The sequence below is a fragment of the Coenobita brevimanus genome, chromosome 38 (genome assembly GCF_032717465.1).
Source record: "Coenobita brevimanus isolate Jiangsu-jjx chromosome 38, ASM3271746v2, whole genome shotgun sequence".
NCBI lineage: Eukaryota > Metazoa > Arthropoda > Malacostraca > Decapoda > Coenobitidae > Coenobita > Coenobita brevimanus.
The window spans coordinates 49,985,309-50,005,368 of record NC_136991.1 but is presented as its reverse complement, the minus strand read 5'-3'; the positions used below and the strand labels follow the sequence as shown (position 1 = coordinate 50,005,368).

The following is a 20,060-nucleotide window of genomic DNA, read 5'->3' as shown; positions in this document are numbered from 1 at the left end:
AGCTCAAACCTGCAGTCTACTAGCTTCACATCTACATGAACCTCAGACCAAAACAACTTAACTGGCTTTGTAGATTGAGTGCATTAGCACAGGTCTGCATGATAATTCCTTTTTACAAGTTTTTGGGAGGCTGACCTATTTCCAATACCCACAGTGCAAGAGACTGTATCACAGCCAGTGGACACATAAATGATGAGTAACTGATAAAACAACTCATAACCTAAGAGTACCCTTTGGTTAGTGATGTTAAACAATTTAAGTGTCTTTGGGTGAATGCTAACATGTGCAGATAAGTATACTACTGCACCATAACTGTCTTCACTCTTCCATCGCAAACAATGCACCAGGGAATCTCCTTGAAGGACATAATGATTGGTTTTTGAGTAGACCATCAAATGATAGCTTCACTTAATGCCCTGCTTGAGTTATCAGTGACAGCATGAGCCTTTCTGATGACATTTCTAGCTCTAAGCAGGACAAGAAACAACAGACTTAGTTCATAATTTCTTTCAATGGAAGGTTTTTTGCTTATGACACAACCAGAATATGTTGGAACAAAAGTACAGTTGCAAACTATATGTGTATGGTGAAATCCAAGGCAGTCATCTTGGAAATTAACAGTTTAAAACACTTTCTGAAGGTATGATCTGGCATTTTTTAACATTCTGTTCTAAATTTAACAGTACCAAAATCACTGAAAAAGCCTTTTTATTCTGCAGTTGTATTAGAGTTAGGTTTCTCTTCTATAATATGACCTGTCCCATAATTAGTGTCTGTATTCTGACAGAGTACCATTTTCATACTGTACTTCAAAGCACATCTTTATCACAGAAAATTAATAATTAATATATTTCTATATAACTGGGCTACCTGGTATTGTACTGTGAAATTTAAACTTTGTCCTGCTATTCAGGGATCCAAAATCCATGAAGACAACAAGAATCACTGTTCTCATACTTGACAGATTAGAGGTCCAGTACCCGTATTTCACTTTCAAGTGATGATCAATTCCCTGAACTGCATAGACAACTTCTCCATTTTGATATGTATGTTAATATGTATCCACATGTATTTTACAACACTTATACATCTCCAAAACTGCCATGTGATTAAGAACATCATCATAACCAACGGGAAGTAATATTATAAACAAGACAGGATACACGGCAGTACTATAAAATGCTGTCCTCACGTATAAAGACAAATTATTTTGCTCAACATAACTCACATGCGGTAGTAACTCAATTTTTTTCTTTTCAAGGTTACTGTACTTCAATATGTGTATCTGGAAACAACAACTGATGTAGTACTTCAAAGTGTAACTTCTTCATATTGTATAAAAATAGATTATTGTACTGTAACTGTAAAAAATATTGGGTGACTGGTACACAGTGATGGATTAGGCTCAAAACTGTAATGATCCCTTTGCTTTGTTGGGTATTAAAGAATATAGCAACAAGAGACATATGGCCATAATCTGAAAACCTTTTGCCAGGGTAGGCATTACATTCTGCCTGCCATTCACTCTTGTTGTATTATCAGACCATGGCTTAGCCAGCCCTGATGAAGCAAGTACAGTACAATATTTAAAAATAAGAAATATATGCTTTTGTTAATGGCTGCTGTTGCCTTGCCTGTCGACTACCAGCGCCAACAAACGTTTTATAAATATGGCCATTTACTTAACATGCATGCCTCTCTTTACACAAATTACATGGCAAAGTACAATAAGTTCATCATTCTTTTATAACATCTGGTCCTATAAAGGTATAGTCGTACTTTCCTATATTAGTTATCTTGAGCACAGCATAAAAATACAGCTTGGAGCAACTTGAATAATCAATGTTCTGGAACACCTCAAACATTTGATTATTTCATTGCTTTACTGCACTCCAAGCACCACTGTCAACATTTGTTCTGTGAACAATTTCCATTTCCCTCTTTGCAATTTAACTGTTATCAGCAAAAATCCAGCAATTACACTTCTGTGGGCAGCACATACATGGAATTACTTTCAATATTATTGCAAAACAATTTTACTACAGAAATTTAACAAGCATATACATATATATATATATATATATATATATAGATATGGCAAGATCCACAGTTTGTTCCAGATAAACTTGAACTATATCATCTCTTTAAATTTTGGAAGACAAATATATCTGCACTCTACTGCTACAATGAACTTTAAAATTTTCATGCATTTTTAATACACTAGCATCCAAACACATATAATACATACCAGAGGATTCTTAATTTTGTGGATATTTGCTCACTGGAAATGTCCTGGCATGTACTGCACTAGAATTCCAAATATAGCCTTAAAATTAATCAACATGAGCAGAACTGCTATATACTCTGGGCTAAATTTCCTCAAAACTAACATATCACATCACATAAAACCATACCTCCAAACAGGGGTACTCACAAGCAGCCTACATGAGGTGGTGCTGTGCACCCTAGGTAAAACTGTTGTGGTGTCTACCTCGGAGCCACACCTCTTAATTCCCTGGACCTCACTGGGATGAATTTGATCAGGCCCTGGTGAGACACCATCTACTACAAGGAGGTGCCAGATCCTGACACAATCTATGTACTGTACTGTAACTGTAGAACAACCCCATATAAGCAATTGCTTACCTGTCATCAATGGGTCTGCTTGGCCAAACAGATTATGGTTAAGCCAAAACAACCTCCAAGTAGGGCTGCTGTAAACTTTTGAATAAAATATTTCAAAAATACCTAAAATTTCTATTCACATCTGTATCAGTAATGAGATTAGAGATGTGATGTGGATCGCACCACTAAATCTGAATGTGATAAACTAGGTCAGGATGATGATGATGTAGAGGTGTTTACATTTCGGTTTGGAAGTCATCTCACGTATCCTGAACTATGAAGTGTCATAGAATAAGGCACTGAAATGGATCTTAGCCAGGCTTGATAGTTAGGGCAGTATTTCATGATGATGGCATTTCACTCATGACATACATGAATTCTACACATAAACAACTTATCACAAGCTCTTGGAATGGTTGGAAAAAATGTACTGCACTGATTGATATTTCACCAGAGAACATGGAATGTACAGTATTAAGGTTAGCTGCAATCTTACACTTCACAAGTAACATCATATTTATACAGGTGTACACTGACTGCTATGGAAAAAAAAAAAAAATAATAATAATTTTCCATTCATGTATTTTCCAGTTTTCTATCTTGAGCTCTTTGTAAAACATTTGCACTGAATTATGGCAAACAGTTCAAGTAAACATATAAAGTTCACCTAAAATGAGAACCTAATGCAATATATATATCAGCTGCATTTTTGTCATGGGTATAAAAATCATACCCTTTCACAGTCTAGTAAAACAGACTGTACATGACAAAGCAGAGAGGAAAAGCTCAACACTCTGAAACCTTTTCATGGTAAAGAAGATTTAGGAGTAGCATACTTTAAAACAAAAATTTTGTACTGCATAAAATCAGAATCTTTGGGACTATAATATAATACAGTAAATGAGTGACTAGCAGTCTAATACTACCATGTCTCTCTCTCTCTCTCTAAAAAATACATACTGTATATATATATATATATATATATATATATATATATATATATATATATATATGAACCATTAAAAACAGAGACTCATTTAGTGTATGTTTAATCTTACATGCTTTATTTATTTATTTTTTAATTAGGCCAGAAAATGTGATAGTGCCTTACCCTGAGAAATTCTGGACTTCAAGAAAAAAAGCATACCAGTAAGTTATGTACTAAGGTATACATCAAAGAAAATGTGAGAAATGTTACTGTCAATTATGTTTAAAAATATGGAAGAGGAGCTGTGTATGAAACACATTTCCAAAGGCTTACCTTAATCCTGTCAGGTGATGAATACCAAGCAACTTTTTCTCCTGTGATTGCTCAGGCAACTAACAAGCTTTCAGCAATGCCAGAAGACTGGCACATTTGATATTACCTGTGATTAAACTGATGAAAGACATTTTTCAAGTAAAGTACACAGTACTTAACATGTAACCTTTAAACTCTGTGTGTCTGTTCTGTTTAAAGGTTGCAAAGTAGCTGCACTAGATAACCTTCCATGATATATGAGCACATCACCTGAGCTGTCCCAGGAAGGACACAAGACAAAGATCAAACAAGAAAAAGGGCGATGTCACCAAGACACACCTGAGCCTTACTTACCAATACACCTGCGACTGACAACAGTCCAGCAGGTCTATGCTGGCTAGATAACGGACGGACACAGTCATTATGAGGCACTTGACAAGAAATAATACTTAAGATATAGCATTTAAAAGTCACTAAAAATATGTACTAATATGTATACAGCATAATATCAGAACCAGAATTATAGCTAAATCACATAATTAAAGTGATACAATTATAAACTTAATCATCTGTATAAAAAAGAACACTTAAAGGGCAAAATTAGCTGTTTTAAATAGGAAATCTAAAAATCTGTCAGAGCTGACTAGATTGTACATAATTATACAGACATAGTGCACTGTGCCACAAGATGGCTGATAACATCAAATCAGCCTAACACTCCATCTCCATCCCTCACCCACGTGGTGCCCCTCCACCACACCAGCTTAACAACATGCTGGTTGGTATATGACAGAGCTGCACAACATTTCACTGGTATTCTATCGCATCAGCACAACCCAAACTGCCATGCATAATGGCCAGCACTTCACAAGACCGACATAAAACAGCAAGCACATGTCAGCATAATTCCTGGCTGGCACATACTGCATCAAACCAGCACAAAACCATGTCACCACAACACAAGGTGGCAACAAGATGATGCTGACATCAATAGGGGGGCACAAGACCAAGCCCGGCCACCTGCAGAGTTTTACCAGGTTGCCTCTGCCCCCACTCTCACCTGTACAGAGGATCACACAGTCATTATACAAGTTATCACTGTCCATTAATGTATCTCCATCTGCTCCCACTCTCACCTATGCAAAAGAACACATTCAATCATTTTACTGTTCCCATTGTACATTTTCAAAGCTCAAGTTAAAGTTAAGATGGAGGAACAAATGCTTAAAATATATCTATCTATCTATCTATCTATATATATATAAATCAAAGTCAAATGGCCACCCCTTATGGGATTATGGCATCTGGCAATAGATATATATATATATATATATATATATATATATATATATATATATATATATATATATATGTTCTGTACATGTATTTCCTCTAATTACAGTACTGGTACTTGCTCATGGGTCCTTTTACTTCTTGAATCTAATAACCATTTTACACATACAGTATGACTAAATGTTAGTGAATGCTCAGACAGTTTCATAAACATTTTTATATAAAAACTATTATGATCGTGAGAAGGTACAGTTTACTTTTACAGGTGTTGTACACTGTATGGCAAACAGTAATCTACTCACTTCTTGATGACGATGATGATGAGGAATCTATCCAATACACTAGTTTAACTCCTGCCAGGCTAATTCTTTGTATGGTGGTTTACCTCCCCTATGTCACAGTTTTCTAACCAATGTAAATTGTATCTCATACATGAGCTGCAGCTTGGTCTGGGCAGACCTCCATTGTGCCTCATATAAGGTCTGCAGCTGGGCAAGGGTTATCAGACTCCATTTAACCAAAATAGTCCGTTTAACTACCAAATTAATAAAAGTACAGTGCTAAAAACTGATATAGTGTTAATATATATCTATCTATTGCCAGATGCCATAATCCCTTAAGGGGTGGCCATTTAACTTTGAGTTATTTGTTTTACAGTGAGGGCCCTAACCCTCCACCAACCCACTTGTTGACATAATACAGTAGGGAGCACTTATGGTTTGGTTATATGGTTACCACCCAGCGTTGTAAATGGTTTCTTGGCTTACAGGAAACCATTTGGCCTGTCACTCAATGTAAAGCCACCTGTAAAGGAAAGAAAAGCAATAAGAAATGACAGGAAAGATGGAAGAAATAGGACGAGAGGAGGGCAGGCAAACACAAAAAAATGATAAAGGTTAAGGAAGAAGTAGGCAGCACTACATCAAGTGAGTGGATGATGGTCACCACCATCTACCACAAGTGTAATATATAGTATTCATTATCACACCAGTACCTGCAACTGGAAAAAAAAAAAAAAAAAAAAAAAAGGTCAACTTTTACAGCTATAAAAATTACCTGCAGCAGTATGATGATGGTTTCTGTGGTGGGTCCTCAGGCGCAAGAGTGCGAACTACAGGTGCTGGGGCAGGAGTGCTAGAGCGAACTTCCAGAATCCGTCCCACCAACCATCTCATCGCATCACCTGGCACAACAGTGTAATATGTTCAACTAGTAAAGTACTGAACCAAATGAAGACCTACTATACAAATCTGATATAATTTAGAGGTTTACATCATTGAATGAGGTATGTGACCATTGTGAGTCCATCATAATACCCAAAACACTTTCTCTTTATGTTCATCCCTTCAAATGATTAAATGCATCCACTAATGTAAATGCAAGACTGATATTTTATGTCTACCTGAGAGCCATGGCAGAGCTGCAAACAAGGGTGATGTCAACATGGATGTTTTCAAACTTTAAAAGTATTAACAAATACTGGACCACTGTATATATATAAAGACACTATACATATATAGACTATATATATATATATATATATATATATATATATATATATATATATATATATATATATATATATCATCTGTCTATCTATTGCCAGATGCCACAGTCCCATAAGGGGTGGCCACTTGACTTTGAGTTATTTGGTTTACAGGGAGGGGCACTAACCCTCCACCAACCCACTTGCTGACATGTAGGAAGCACGTATGGTTTGGTTATATGGTTACCACCCAGCGTCGTAAATGGTTTCATGGCTTACAGGAAACCCTTTTGGCTTGTCACTCAATGTAAGCCACCTGTAAAGAAAAGGAAAGCAATAAGAAGTGACAGGAAAGATGGGAGAAATAGGAAGACAGGAGGGCAGGCACAGAAAGAGAATGATAAAGGCTAAGGAAGAAGTAGGCAGCACTACATCAAGTGAGTGGGTGATGGTCGCCACCACCCAGAACCCTACTTACGAAGGATCGACTTATGAAAAATCTGCAGATAACAAAAAAATTGTGTCCGTGTGTGTGTGTGGGGGCGTCAGTCACAGCAAGGAAGGATGGAGTCAGGTGAATACACTGACAAGGAAGTGAGGTGATAATTGCAGTTCAGAGTAAGGTAGGAGATAAGTGGAGGAGTGGAAACAATAATGGGCTTTAATCTGGGGGAGAGAGAGAGAGAGAGAGAGAGAACTAGGTATGGTGTAGAAAGGTGATGGGGTAGAGGGAAAGAACTCTGACCTCAGTAATTATGGGATTAGGGAGAGAGAGAGAGAGAGAGAGAGAGAGAGAGAGAGAGAGAGAGAGAGAGAGATGGACTTAAAAAAAAAATAAATGACTTTCGAAAGACCCTCAAGAACCTATTACTTTCATAAGTTGGGTATATATATATATATATATATATATATATATATATATATATATGTATATATACATTTATATATATATATATATATATATATATATATATATATATATATATATATGTATATATACATTTATATATATATACATATATATATATATATATATATATATATATATACATATATATATATATATATATATATATATATATATATATATATATATATATATCCATCATCCAATCCTATGCTGCCCCATTAGAAGCATAGAAGCCCGGGGTTTCTAAACTAAGTGACAAGCCAAATGGTTTCCTGTACATCAGGGGACAATTTACTACACTGGGTGGTAACCATATAACCAAGGTATGGCGCCTGGTGGTTTAGAGATTAATTACATTGCTCCAATCAGACTGAGTTAGTGCAGGCTTATATCCAAGGGATGGTTGGGGTTTATTGCTCACATAATGCCACTCAGGGATGAGTGAGGCTGGTCACTCTCATCTTAAATGTCAGGACCAATTTGCCTAGCTCTGGGTTCTTACACTCCTCATGGGGAAACATATGATTAGATGATGGACAGATGGATTATAATGAATGTGAAACTATGGTGTGGCATGAAAATGAAAACTCAAGAGTGAGAGCAGTGGCGATGGGACTGCTGAGGAATGTCTGTGGGGTACAGAGTGGATAGGATCCGAAATAATGTGATGTGTAGGCAGTGTGAAAGATGTGGAGTAAGGAAGAGTGTGGACACCAGAACTGAAGAGAATATACTGAGATGGTATGGTCAAGTGGAGATAATGGATAACAACAGAGTGGTGAAAAAGGTATATCTGAGTGAATTTGATGGAGGGAGGAGGTGAGGTAGGCCAAGGAGAAGGTGGAGGGATGTGGTGGATACGGTATGTGTGTGAGGATGAGAGGTATGGTAGGCGGTGAGGCTCGAAAAATGACAAGAGATCGAGCTGGTTGGATGAATGTTGTGAGAAGTGCATGGTCAGGGATTTGGAACCCCCTTTTAACATGACAGTGTTCGGATTGACTCTATCGGATACAATTATATGACGCTATATACAGTAATGTGGTGACAGTTTTTTGCGTATCAGATAAAGCTAGGATTCCAGGGGCTTGAATGATGAGTGAATGGAAGCGTGGCCCATTGGATTGGGCAAACTTGGGCTGTCTGGACGCTGCTACTCCTCATCCTGCCCAACGGTGAAAAAAGGAGGTCCAGATGATGATGATGCTAATGAAATACAAAAAATTGTGTATGTCGGCATCTGTTAGGGCTACCATATCTGAACATCTGCAAAAGAGGACATTTCACAAAGGAGGAGGGAGGGGATAAACCAGTAAATATTAATCTATTTTGGAGAGAATTAATGCGTTACGCTGTTGAATACAGGGTATCTGAAACACTGCCTTAATTATTCACATTTTACTCCAGTGGAGGCATGGGAGATAGTTCTGGAAAAGCAGTGGTCCAAGATAAAATCTGTACCCATCAGTGAGGCATAGTGTAAAGAATTGGATCAACATGTAACCGTCAGTATTTTCCTCTTGAGATAAAGTGGATACCGGTACATTATTCATGATTATATTCTCTGGAATTAATTTTGCGTGGAAAACTCAGTGAAAAGGTTAAAAGGGTAAAATCTCATTTTATCTATCTATCTACAGCCAGATGCCATGATCCCATAAGGAGCAGAGATTTGTGTCTGGGTTAGTTGTTTTACAAGGAGGAGCACTAACTCTCCACCAACCCACTTGTTGACTTGTTGAGAACAGACAATTTTATATACTGTATTTAGAAATTTCACCTGGGTGGAGAGAAAAGGAATTAAAAGGAGGACACATCCGGAAAAATATAGATGTATGGTAACTCTTGCATCTGTTTGTAACCCAGCACAACTGAAAGTCTATACTTAGCCTCAACAGATGATCAGGAATGTCAGTGCATGAAGGGTCTTACATGCTGATTCCTCCTCTGCTAAGGCTATTTTGTACTATAACTTACAAGCTAACCTACTAATCATAGTTGATCATACATTATTCTTACAATAAATAACGGGCAACTATTATATCTTCAAAACTACTGGGTTTATTTCAGTTCTGTTTGTTGCATCTTCCTCAACAAATATATGAGAAAGCAAGCTATGGTGTGGGAAGATGGCAGTAAAATGAAGCTTATCAATAATCTGATGTAGTGTATACTTGTCAAAATGGGTATCATCCTCATTCTATTTCATTTCGTTAGGCTTTCACGTTAAAATTCACCATTGTTTTTGTTGGAAACTGCCCTTTTTTTAGTAATATACCTATATCTAGGGGCTGAATAATGCTTAGTAAAAAAATTTCTTACCATGCATTTGGGCCAAAATATGACTAAAACTCCTGTGTCCACACAGAGCAGACAAATTGAGGATACACTTGTCACCTGACCACAAGGTATTAATACAGTATACTCTGTAGTTGTTGTTACTGATAATGCCAATAATGCAAACAACTGAAAAGAATGCTTGTAAGTGTAAGTGTAAATGAAACGGGTATGTTATTTGGGGAACAGAAGGAAGGGGGGGAGAGGAATCAGTACTGAGGTTCAGGTATAGAATGTTTGTGGCCTGAGTACACTACCTATATTAATATCTTCCTTTGCTGACGTGAGGAACCAGGCATCAATCTGGTGCTGCTTGCAGAAGTTTGAGATGACCTCTGGCTGGATGGTGATGGCATCAATGTCACACTTATTGGCCAAGAGCAGAACTGGCAGTGGCCGCCCATCACAAAGTGTCACCTTCTCCCGGATGTCACTCACCCACTGATGGCAACACATATTTTACTGTCATTATTATCATCACAACAATGTCCTACAATTTCAGATCCAAAAAAAGGCAACTACAACAAGAGAAGCTGTCAAAAGTGCCATATATCCATTCATTATGAATGATAATTATTCATTATTACACACATCATGTTTTATCCGACCATCTCATCAACTCTCATTATCTGGTCTAACAGCTTGAGATCACTTAAGCTGTCACACTCAGCACATCTCCTTTCCACTTACAAAAATTCAGTCACATTTTTCAATCACTCAACTGGGACCAAGTCCTCTGTCAGCTGCAATGCTTATGTCAATCATTACTCCAACACCTGCATCACCTGAACCTAGCACTAACCAAAGAGAATTTTGAAGCAACTGTTCTAAACTTTCACTAGGAAGCATTCAGAGTGCATACTTCCGCCAATGCCACTGCCATTAAAAAGGATCCAGATCTGCCCCAAAATTTAATCATATTTTTCTTGGTCCATGGCCCACCTTCCCACAAAATTTCATTGAAATTCATTGAGAACTTTTGAAGATATTGTGCAGGATACTCCTTGTCTGCCCCAAAATTTAATAATTTCTTCCTTGGCCCATGGCCCACCCTTCCACAAAATTTCATCATAATCCATTCATAACTTTTTGAGTAAGTTGCTAACAGACAAACAAACAAACAAACCACCATGGGCAAAAACATGGCCTCCTTGGTGGAGGTAGTTATCCAGTACTGTGCTTCTAGATATGCCATTCAGTTACAGGGAATTGTAGTCACATGGTATAAAATAAAAACATAATTAAAAAGTGAATTAAACTAACCTTGAGAACAGCATCAAAAGTGGGAGGTCTTGAGAGGTCAAACACTACGACAGCAGCCACACTGTAAATTCAAAGTAGCAAAGATCTATTGAGACAAATTATGTGCAAAAGTGATTTTTTTGTTCTTAATTAACATTTTTCTTTTTTACCATCTAACTATGAACACTGGCTACAAAGCCGATTCCCAAGGCCTAGTAATCCATCTCAAACTCACAATCAATGAAGTGATCCCCAGCAGAACTAACAACACCACTTAGGCACTAACATCCACCACCTCTATTATATGCTATGGATACCATGTTAAAGTCTGGTGTTATGGTTTTGGTGAAGGTGCCTTTAAGAACTGCTGTTGGTGTAACAAAGAAGAGCAGCAATATACAGGTTATCAAATTAAAATCCTTAAACTGTCCCTTGCCAGTCAGAACTAAACCTGCAACCCTGTTGTCCCCTATTTCACTACTCAATCCGCATCACCACCATCTTCCCTGTACTGTATAAATATTCCACATATCTTGCATTAAAGCTTCACTCCTTTACTACCATCTTCCCTGTACTGTGTAAATATTCCACATAAGTTGCATTAAATCTTCACACCTTTACTTTTGTGATATATCCTTGGCATCATCACACACCACATCTATTATGAACAGTGACTGAGTTTCTGTCTTCAATATGGTACTTGTTCTTTCACAAAACAGACACTTATACTTTCCATCTTTTTCCATCTAGTGGGCAGAGTAAAAATGGCAACCACAAAGTCTGACTGGTTAATCTCATCTTAAATACTGCCTTTCTTCTCAACTATCCTTCTACTATTGCATCCTTCACCTTCTGAAATGCAACCTCCATTTCCAAGATATGAGTGGCACATAATTTGACATTACACCACTTAATTCAAAATTTAAATTGTAAAGGGTAAGGCAAGTCTCCAATATTTTATTATAACTTCTGCATCATGTGACAGACCTGTGTGGCCTCTTTATATAATTGCTGACTACATTCTATAATGCAGGATGAAGACTAATAAAATCTAATAACCAAGAGCATTCAACAATTGTCTGTCAGTACTGTGGGCTTGCCTTCCCTCTGGAATTTAAGTTTTAAGCCTACAGCTGTAATTGCAAGAGTGAATGCTGCGCTCATCAATGCTGAAGTGGCAGTATAATACCATTATTCTGATTTAACAATGATAACAAATAAACATAACAGCATCAGATGTTGCCTATTACTCTAGTTTAAAACTAGAATGCACAGTGACATGGTGCGAAAAAACTTCTTTGGAAGTAAGAGTGAGGTAATGTTGCAATAGATAATCCTTCTGATGAATGGAAGAAGAGAGTAAGAGAAATGGACAGGGGAGAGAGAGAGTCTGGGACTGGGAGAGTGAGAGAGGTATGTGAGGACAAAGTAACTAGGACACATTTCTTTTAGGGCAATACCCAGTTTGTGATGTTCCCAGGAGGAAGCAAGGCATTGGAGATTATAATAAAAACAAAAGTTACTATACTCTACACAATGGTTTGTGACATATATCTGGAATACTGTGCTGCACATGTACTGCAAACCTCATTTTGTTTTGATACTAATAACTGAATTCATGAGATACTATCTTACAAACAGTATATGTGACTAAACTTAGATCCTACAACCTGACAAGGAAGAAAAAATACTTACGCATATTTGTAATATACACGGGTCATGTGACCAAATCTCTCATGCCCTGCAATGTCCCTGAAAGGAAAAATATTAAGTCAATGAGTTACCTTCATTTTAATACAGTATTTAGTCAGCACCGTACTGTAAAGTACAAATTCTGTGTATGACACTTGTCAAAGATTTTCAAACTGCATGCAAGAACAGCTGCTGAGCTTACCACATCTGAATGGTGACTTTGGTTTTGGCATCCCAGTCAAGTGTTTTGACGGCAAAGTCAACCCCAATGGTTAGCTTGTAATAAGGGCTGAAGTGGCCCTCAGTGTATCGTCGAATCACTGCAGTCTTGCCTGAAATACAAATATATAGAATGTGAGATTAACTGAGTGCCAGAAATTATCCTGAACTGAAAAAAGCTGCAGCCTAATTGTGGCATCAGTTAGACTAAATTATCTATGCCAATAATAAAAAAAATTTAGAAAAATGGTTTTTCTCTCTTAGTGTTCGTTTACAGGTGAAACAAGCACCACGAGAACGTGTAATGCTTCAGAAGCTTCAGACCAGCTATGTTTTAGCCATAAACAAGAGATTATGCAAGTTATAGTTTGGTATAGAAATTTTAGTACTGACGATATACTGTACCTGTAAAAGTGCTATGCACTCTTGTAGAACAGACAAGTACTCTGAGCTGGTATGGAGACAATCACATAGTACACACTGACAGAATGAGGGAGACATTCTTCTAATGGAAGAGGAGTAAAATGCTGATCATTAAAAAAGTGAAATTAATTTCAGATGATCCACATGAAACAGCCCTAGCATCAGCACACAAAGCCTAGGAATATATAACACCCAGGCAATGAAATGGGAATGAATGTGTGTGTGTGTGTGTGTGTGTGTGTGTGTGTGTGTGTGTGTGTGTGTGTGTGTGTGTGTGTGTGTGTGCGTGCATGTGCGTGCGCATATGTGTGTACCATCTATTGCTGTGGGGGGAACTGCTCCATCATTGGGAATGGACTGCATAATATATGCTGAGATTTATAACAGCAAAAAAAGATTTGTGAAAAATGTGGTGTTAAGGTTGTTGTGGGATAAACAGAGAAATAATTTGGATTAGTTCAGCCATATGGAGCAAATAGAGAGTTAGAGTGATGATGGTTGTGTAAGAATAAGATGGTTGTAAGGAGAGGAATACTGAGAAAAAGGTGGATAGATAGTGGAATAATGTACAAGGGGGTGTGGCATACTATGGGAGGTGGGGCCACTGCTAAACAAAAAACAGAAATGTCTGGAGGTCTTATTGTAAGGACTATAATTCACAGGATGTGAGAGCATGTGGTTTATTCCAAAAGATACAGAGATACAAACCACTATTATTCAATGACCACTGCTCAGTACAGGTACTATATTACTATAAACCTGGAAAAATACTGTAGTACTGCAACAAGTGTTTTATTACAGTAAAAGCTTTTCTGTGGCATGAGAATGAAATTTATTTCCCATGCACCCCTAAGTATATGTAAGCAGCCAGCTATGTTATCCTGACTTCACGATACAGCTATCGAACCTATTCAGTAGGCTACATGATTGTGCACTATGGCTATAATGCCATATCATATACATTATCACAGCCACAGTCAATCATCCTGTGGCTGTGTGTGCAAATAATATTCCCAAGCATTCTCTAAGGGTAATATATAAAATTCATGCCATAGCATATGCTGTCAAAAGAGAGATTATTTAGTACACATTTCCCTACCTTTAATAAATATAAGCACCTACAATATGCATCAATTTTCTGAAGAAAAATATGACATAATAAATAATTCTGAAAGCTGCTTAAGTCACTTCTACTGTTAACAGTAGCCCCTTCAGGGTTGTCACATTCAGTGAATCGATGTTTCTATGTGACTGACAGCACCTCACCAATGCGTGATGGGGGAAAGTGTGGAGGTTTGGTACCTGGGTGGATGCCACATTTGTGCCTGTCCACTCAGTTAACAGGGGCACCATAGCAGGCTCCACTTCACCCTGCAATTTGGTTATACGATTACCATCCAGTGTTGTACATGGTTTCCTGGGTAACAGGAAACTTATTAGATGTGTCACTCAGTGCAGAGCCACCTGATGTGGAAGGAAAAGTAATAAAAAGTGACTGGAAGGAAAGGAAAAAGTACGATGGGAGGAGGGCAGATACAGAATTAGCAAGATAAAGGTGAACGAAGAAGTACACAGCTTTATATCAAGTGAGTGGATGAAGGGTGCCTCCACCTAGGAGTAAAAACAGTAGATTACAGTAAATTTAAAGTTTACTTAAATATACCAATTAAGCAGCTCATGATACATCACCACATACTAAACGACTGTTACACATACAATCCTACAAACCACATGCAGTGTTCTGTAAACTTACACAGCATAAAATGAAAAGGTAAAGGCTGCACCAACCTAAGCACAGTATCCATAACTATTATGGCTTAAAGGTAATTTAATCAAATGACAGATATTACTGATGTAGATCAACCAGGGCTGACAACAGTTCACTGATGAGTCTGTGAGCCACTGAACCTTAGATGATCATCTTTGTTGTTGTCATCAAATGAATTGGACACTGTATTACAAAATATGGTTTAAATACCAGTACTGTAGTTATGATGTTGTTGCAAAATCACTATCCTGAATCATACTGACATTATTATTACGCAAACCATTACAGCATACCATAGTTCTACATACTGTACATGACATCATTGTTAACAAATACACAAACCAAGGAAGTCTTGGATCATATAGTTCCATGGATATTTGCCCTCCGGTACTTTCTAACTGAAAATTGAAGGGAGCACAGGGTTCTATGGGTGCACATTCAAATAAAGTAAACCAATAAATACAGTAACCGAAAAGAGCCACAAGGTCATTATGTATAATGTTCATGTTTGGGCATGGCACTTGGTTTCAGTGTGAGGTGCATTTGGGGCTGATGACACTTCCAGAAACCACTTTGATATGCATTAGTCATTGACAACATGCTAATAATATCCTGCTTTATAATACAGAAGAATGGTTTAATGAGGACTTACATGTTTCTTTTAAATGAAAATTACTAAACACGAAACTCCCACTAGGGAACACCATGATGGGTAATATTCAAGGCCTTTACCCAAAAACAAACCAAAGCAAAGTGCTGTGCCTCTTATGAGAGGGCTATCAATTGGGGAGGACCCTATGTTTATTGCTCTAACTGAAACACATATGAGAAGTGGGGTGAAGGATGCAGAAATAGCAATATTCAACTATACCCCTTAAAGAGTGGACAGGGTGACTAGAAGTCATGGAGGTTGCATGATATATGTGAGAAATGACACAGCTGTAGACACACAAACCCTGCTCTCTGATTCAAATGGCCAAGTTCAGCTAATAGCTCTCAAAATACAACCAAAAATATTTAATTGTTGTCAATTGTTACCACCTGCCTCAGTGTGCTCTAGAAAACTTTGCAGATGCAACAGAAAACATCAACAAAATATCCAAGGATGTTTCAACATGCATGCCAGAGATTATTGTGTGTGGCAACTTCAACTTCCCACACATCCAGTGGCAAGAAGGCAGAATCTTGGAAGGGATGCTGGAAGTTCAAGCACAGGCCAAGCTCCTCCTTGAAACCACCAACAAGGTATTCCTCGCACAGGAAAAAAAACAAGGCCAACAACAAAAAACACTGTCTTAGACCTGTTTTTCACCATCAAGAAGCATTCAGAAACTACCAAGTGGAGAAAAGGGTACGTGTATTTTCAGACCACAGCCTCATCACCATAAACACAATCTACAAGAAGGATGTGACCACACAGACTAATGCAACTCTGACAGAATCCTCTCCCTTCGCAACTCTCAACTTCTTCAGCAACACCATCAATTGGGAGCAAGTACAGCACAACTTCAATGAAATAATGTGAGACATGATCCTGGGAGGAAATGACCCTAACATCATGCTACAATCCCCCATCTCAACTACGCTGGAGGTTTGCCATATGAACATACCAACAAAGAGAAGAAGAAGAGGTGCCAGACACAGCAACATTCCGAGGGACAGGAAAATCCTGATGAAAAAAAAAAGCTTCCCTAAACAAGCACCTAAGGAGAGCACAAAATGAAGACTGGAAGTGTTCCATCAGTGCAGAGGTGGCCAATTTTGAGCTTCAAATCAAGGAGTCACACGAGAACCAAAGAATACATGAAGAGAATCAGGAGGTCACAAACAACAAGCACAATCCAAAGTATTTCTTCAGCTACTGCACAAGGTTCTCGAAGGTCAAAACACAGATTGGACCCCCGTGAACTGAACAAGGAATTATAACAAAAGACCCAAAAGAGACATGCGGACTTCTGGCACTACAGTACAACATTTTCTGCACCCCATGATCGTCAACAACAATACAAAACCCTTTCACCTTCTTTACTGAAGAAATACTCCAACCTAACCACCCCACATACTGTACATCCAAATCAAGGCAGAGGACACAAAAAAGGCCATAAAGGAACTAAGAACAAATTCAGCCACCGGACCAGATGAAGTGCCAGCCATTCTGCTCTTGAAGTGCCAGGATCAAACATGGGGCTGAAGCCAGCTATTTGGCTTCGAAGCCGAAGTCTTCCAAAAGTCATGAAGCCGAAGCCAAAGCCAAAGCCAGCACCCTTGGAAAGTCGTGAAGCCAAAACCAAAGCCAGGTAAACACTCACAAAGACAAAGACAAAGCTGTATGAATATTATGAAGCCAATAATTGGTTTCGTGTCACAGTATCCTCTTACAGCAGGATTAAGAAGCATTGTTTCCACTGTCCCATGTTATAAACATATTCTGTTCCTGTAACAAATTTTCTGGTTTTGGTGCTTTAGCCAGCAGTTGGGGCTGAAGTCAGCCACTTGGCTTCGAAGCTGAAGCCAAAGCCAGCTTCGGCCCCATGTCTAGTCAAGACGCCTTAGCACAACCCATCAGCATGCTGTGGCATTGCTCACTTGACACAGGAGTAATTCCAACCACACTTAAGCCACCATAGTCCTGATACATAAGGGAGGAGACAAGAGCCTGCCCTAAAATTAAAGACCGGATGGCTCACATCACGTATCATCAAAGGGTTCGAGAAAACCATGAGAGACAGACTTTTTACCCACCTGGATGAGAACAACCTATTCAACACAAGTCAACATGGATTTAGGAATGGAAGGTGTTGCCTCTCAAAATCCATGGCACACTATGACTGGTTGCTACAGAACCTGGAAGAGGGAAGGAATATGGATGTTGTGTTCCTTGATTTTGCCAAGGCCTTTGACAAAGTTGACCACAGCATCCTGCTACACAAAATCAGGTCCCTCAGAGTAAAGGCAAAACCTGGGTACGTGGTTGCATGACTTCCTAACAGGGAGAACCCAGTCAGTAAGCGTAGATGGCTATAGGTCTGAAAAGACCAAAGTAGAGAGCGGAGTGCCAAAAGGGTCAGTTTTGGGCCCCCCCTCCACCTCCTCGTACACATGGGCAACATTGACATGAGAGTGAATGGCTTCCTTCTCTCTTCCTTTGCTGATGTTACCAGCATCAGCCGCATCATCATCAGTGTGCAAGAAGTCCACCACCTGCAGGAAGACCTAAACACAGTAAAGGATGCACATGGGCTGCAGAAAACATTATGCAGTTTAACGCGGAAAAATCTGATGCTTTGTGGTAAGGCCTGAATCATGTCATAAAGGAGACAACGAAGCTATATGCTGAGGGAGGTCAAGGCATCACCCCACACCTACATGTGAAAAGCCTTAGGGTGCACCTCAGTGATGAAGGCACCTTCCATCACCACATCATGGAAACAGTGAAGAAGGCCAAGGGTATGACTGGCTGGGTCCTGAGAATGTTCACCTCCAGGGAACCAGATGTGATGCTTACTCTCTGAAAAGCTCTGGTGCAACCTACACTAGACTACTAAGGTCAGCTATGATCACCACACAAGAAGGGTGACATCCAGTGGTTAAAAACAGTACAAAGGATGTTTACCAGACAGATCAATGCGATGCATGGTCTCACCTACTGGGACTGGCTCCAGGAATTGGGTCACTACTCTCAGTAGAGAAGGGACAGGTACCGAGCCATATACATATGGAATGTCCTGGAAAATCTGGTGCAGGATCCCACACTCTCTGCATTACAGCCCTACAGCAGTGAACGGATGGGACGTAAGTGTAGAAGAACCCTCCCAGCTGGAGCTCCAACAAGAACAGAGTTCATGCTTACATCCAGTCTGTACCACGACCAAACAAGAATATTTAACACACTTCCAAAAGAAGTGAGGGGAATAACTGGCTCCCCAGTGGAAAGATTCAAGGCCAGACTCAACAGGTTCCTCAGGACGCTGCCAGATAAACCTCTGGTACTAAACCTCTGGTACCAGGTTACACCGCAAACTGCCAGGTTGTCTCCAACTCCATACCAGACCAAGTGGACCTCATGAATAAGGACACCAGCCGGAAGCAGCAGTGGACCACCACGACTGTGAAGTGTGGACCTCTAAACTACATCAAGTAAACTAAGGAAACTCTTCCATCACTCCCAGAGTCTAGGTAACTTTGCTGTATAGTTACAAGTCTCTCCATTACAGCTTAGACTGATGGCTAGGATAATAAGAGCCTAATGACTTCAAAAATAATTGGGCTAGGCTAGTCATAACTACAAGGTCAAATATGAAATACTTGCATATCACATCCCCCCCCCCCGGGGATTTAATAATACTTATGCTATGTATAACCGGAAAAGGAAAAAAGCTCAAACAAAACAAATCTATATGAGTTTCTTGGCTACAGATCACGTTGTCGGAGCAACGTTTGTGTATCACGCTGGCAGAAAGACGACCATTACTCACCAACTCCGAATTCCCCGATAACGAGCACCTTGAACTGCAGCTCTCTTGGCACTGTGCTGTGTTCTACGGGAGCCACGGCGGTCATCTTGCCCGATTGTTGCTACGTCTGGAACCCACGACACCCGCGCATCACCTCCACCTTCCTGGAAATCCAGTCATGTGATGAATATTTACCTCCACCGGATCCGTGCATTCTTATCTTATAAACCACCCTAAAGCCTATTAGATCATTATATATTAGATATAAAGATTGCTTATAATCTTCCTTGCAACATTTATTGATTACCTCATTCTATACCAAGGATGAATATGAAAAATATTTTATTTACACAGTTGAAGTCAAGGCCAAT

At 39.0% G+C, this 20,060-nt stretch overlaps 1 protein-coding gene across 1 annotated transcript; it reads right to left on the bottom strand.

Moving 5' to 3' along the window:
* Positions 1–6,210: 6,210 nt before the first annotated feature.
* LOC145396462 (ras-related protein Rab-32B-like) lies at positions 6,211–19,795 on the bottom strand. The gene is made up of 6 exons (XM_080269838.1): positions 19,711–19,795; positions 13,028–13,157; positions 12,829–12,885; positions 11,155–11,215; positions 10,149–10,332; positions 6,211–6,341 (listed from the first exon to the last, which is right to left on the bottom strand). Exons 1-6 carry the CDS (start codon positions 19,793–19,795, stop codon positions 6,211–6,213), a joined length of 648 nt encoding a protein of 215 aa, XP_080125964.1.
* Positions 19,796–20,060: the final 265 nt, after the last annotated feature.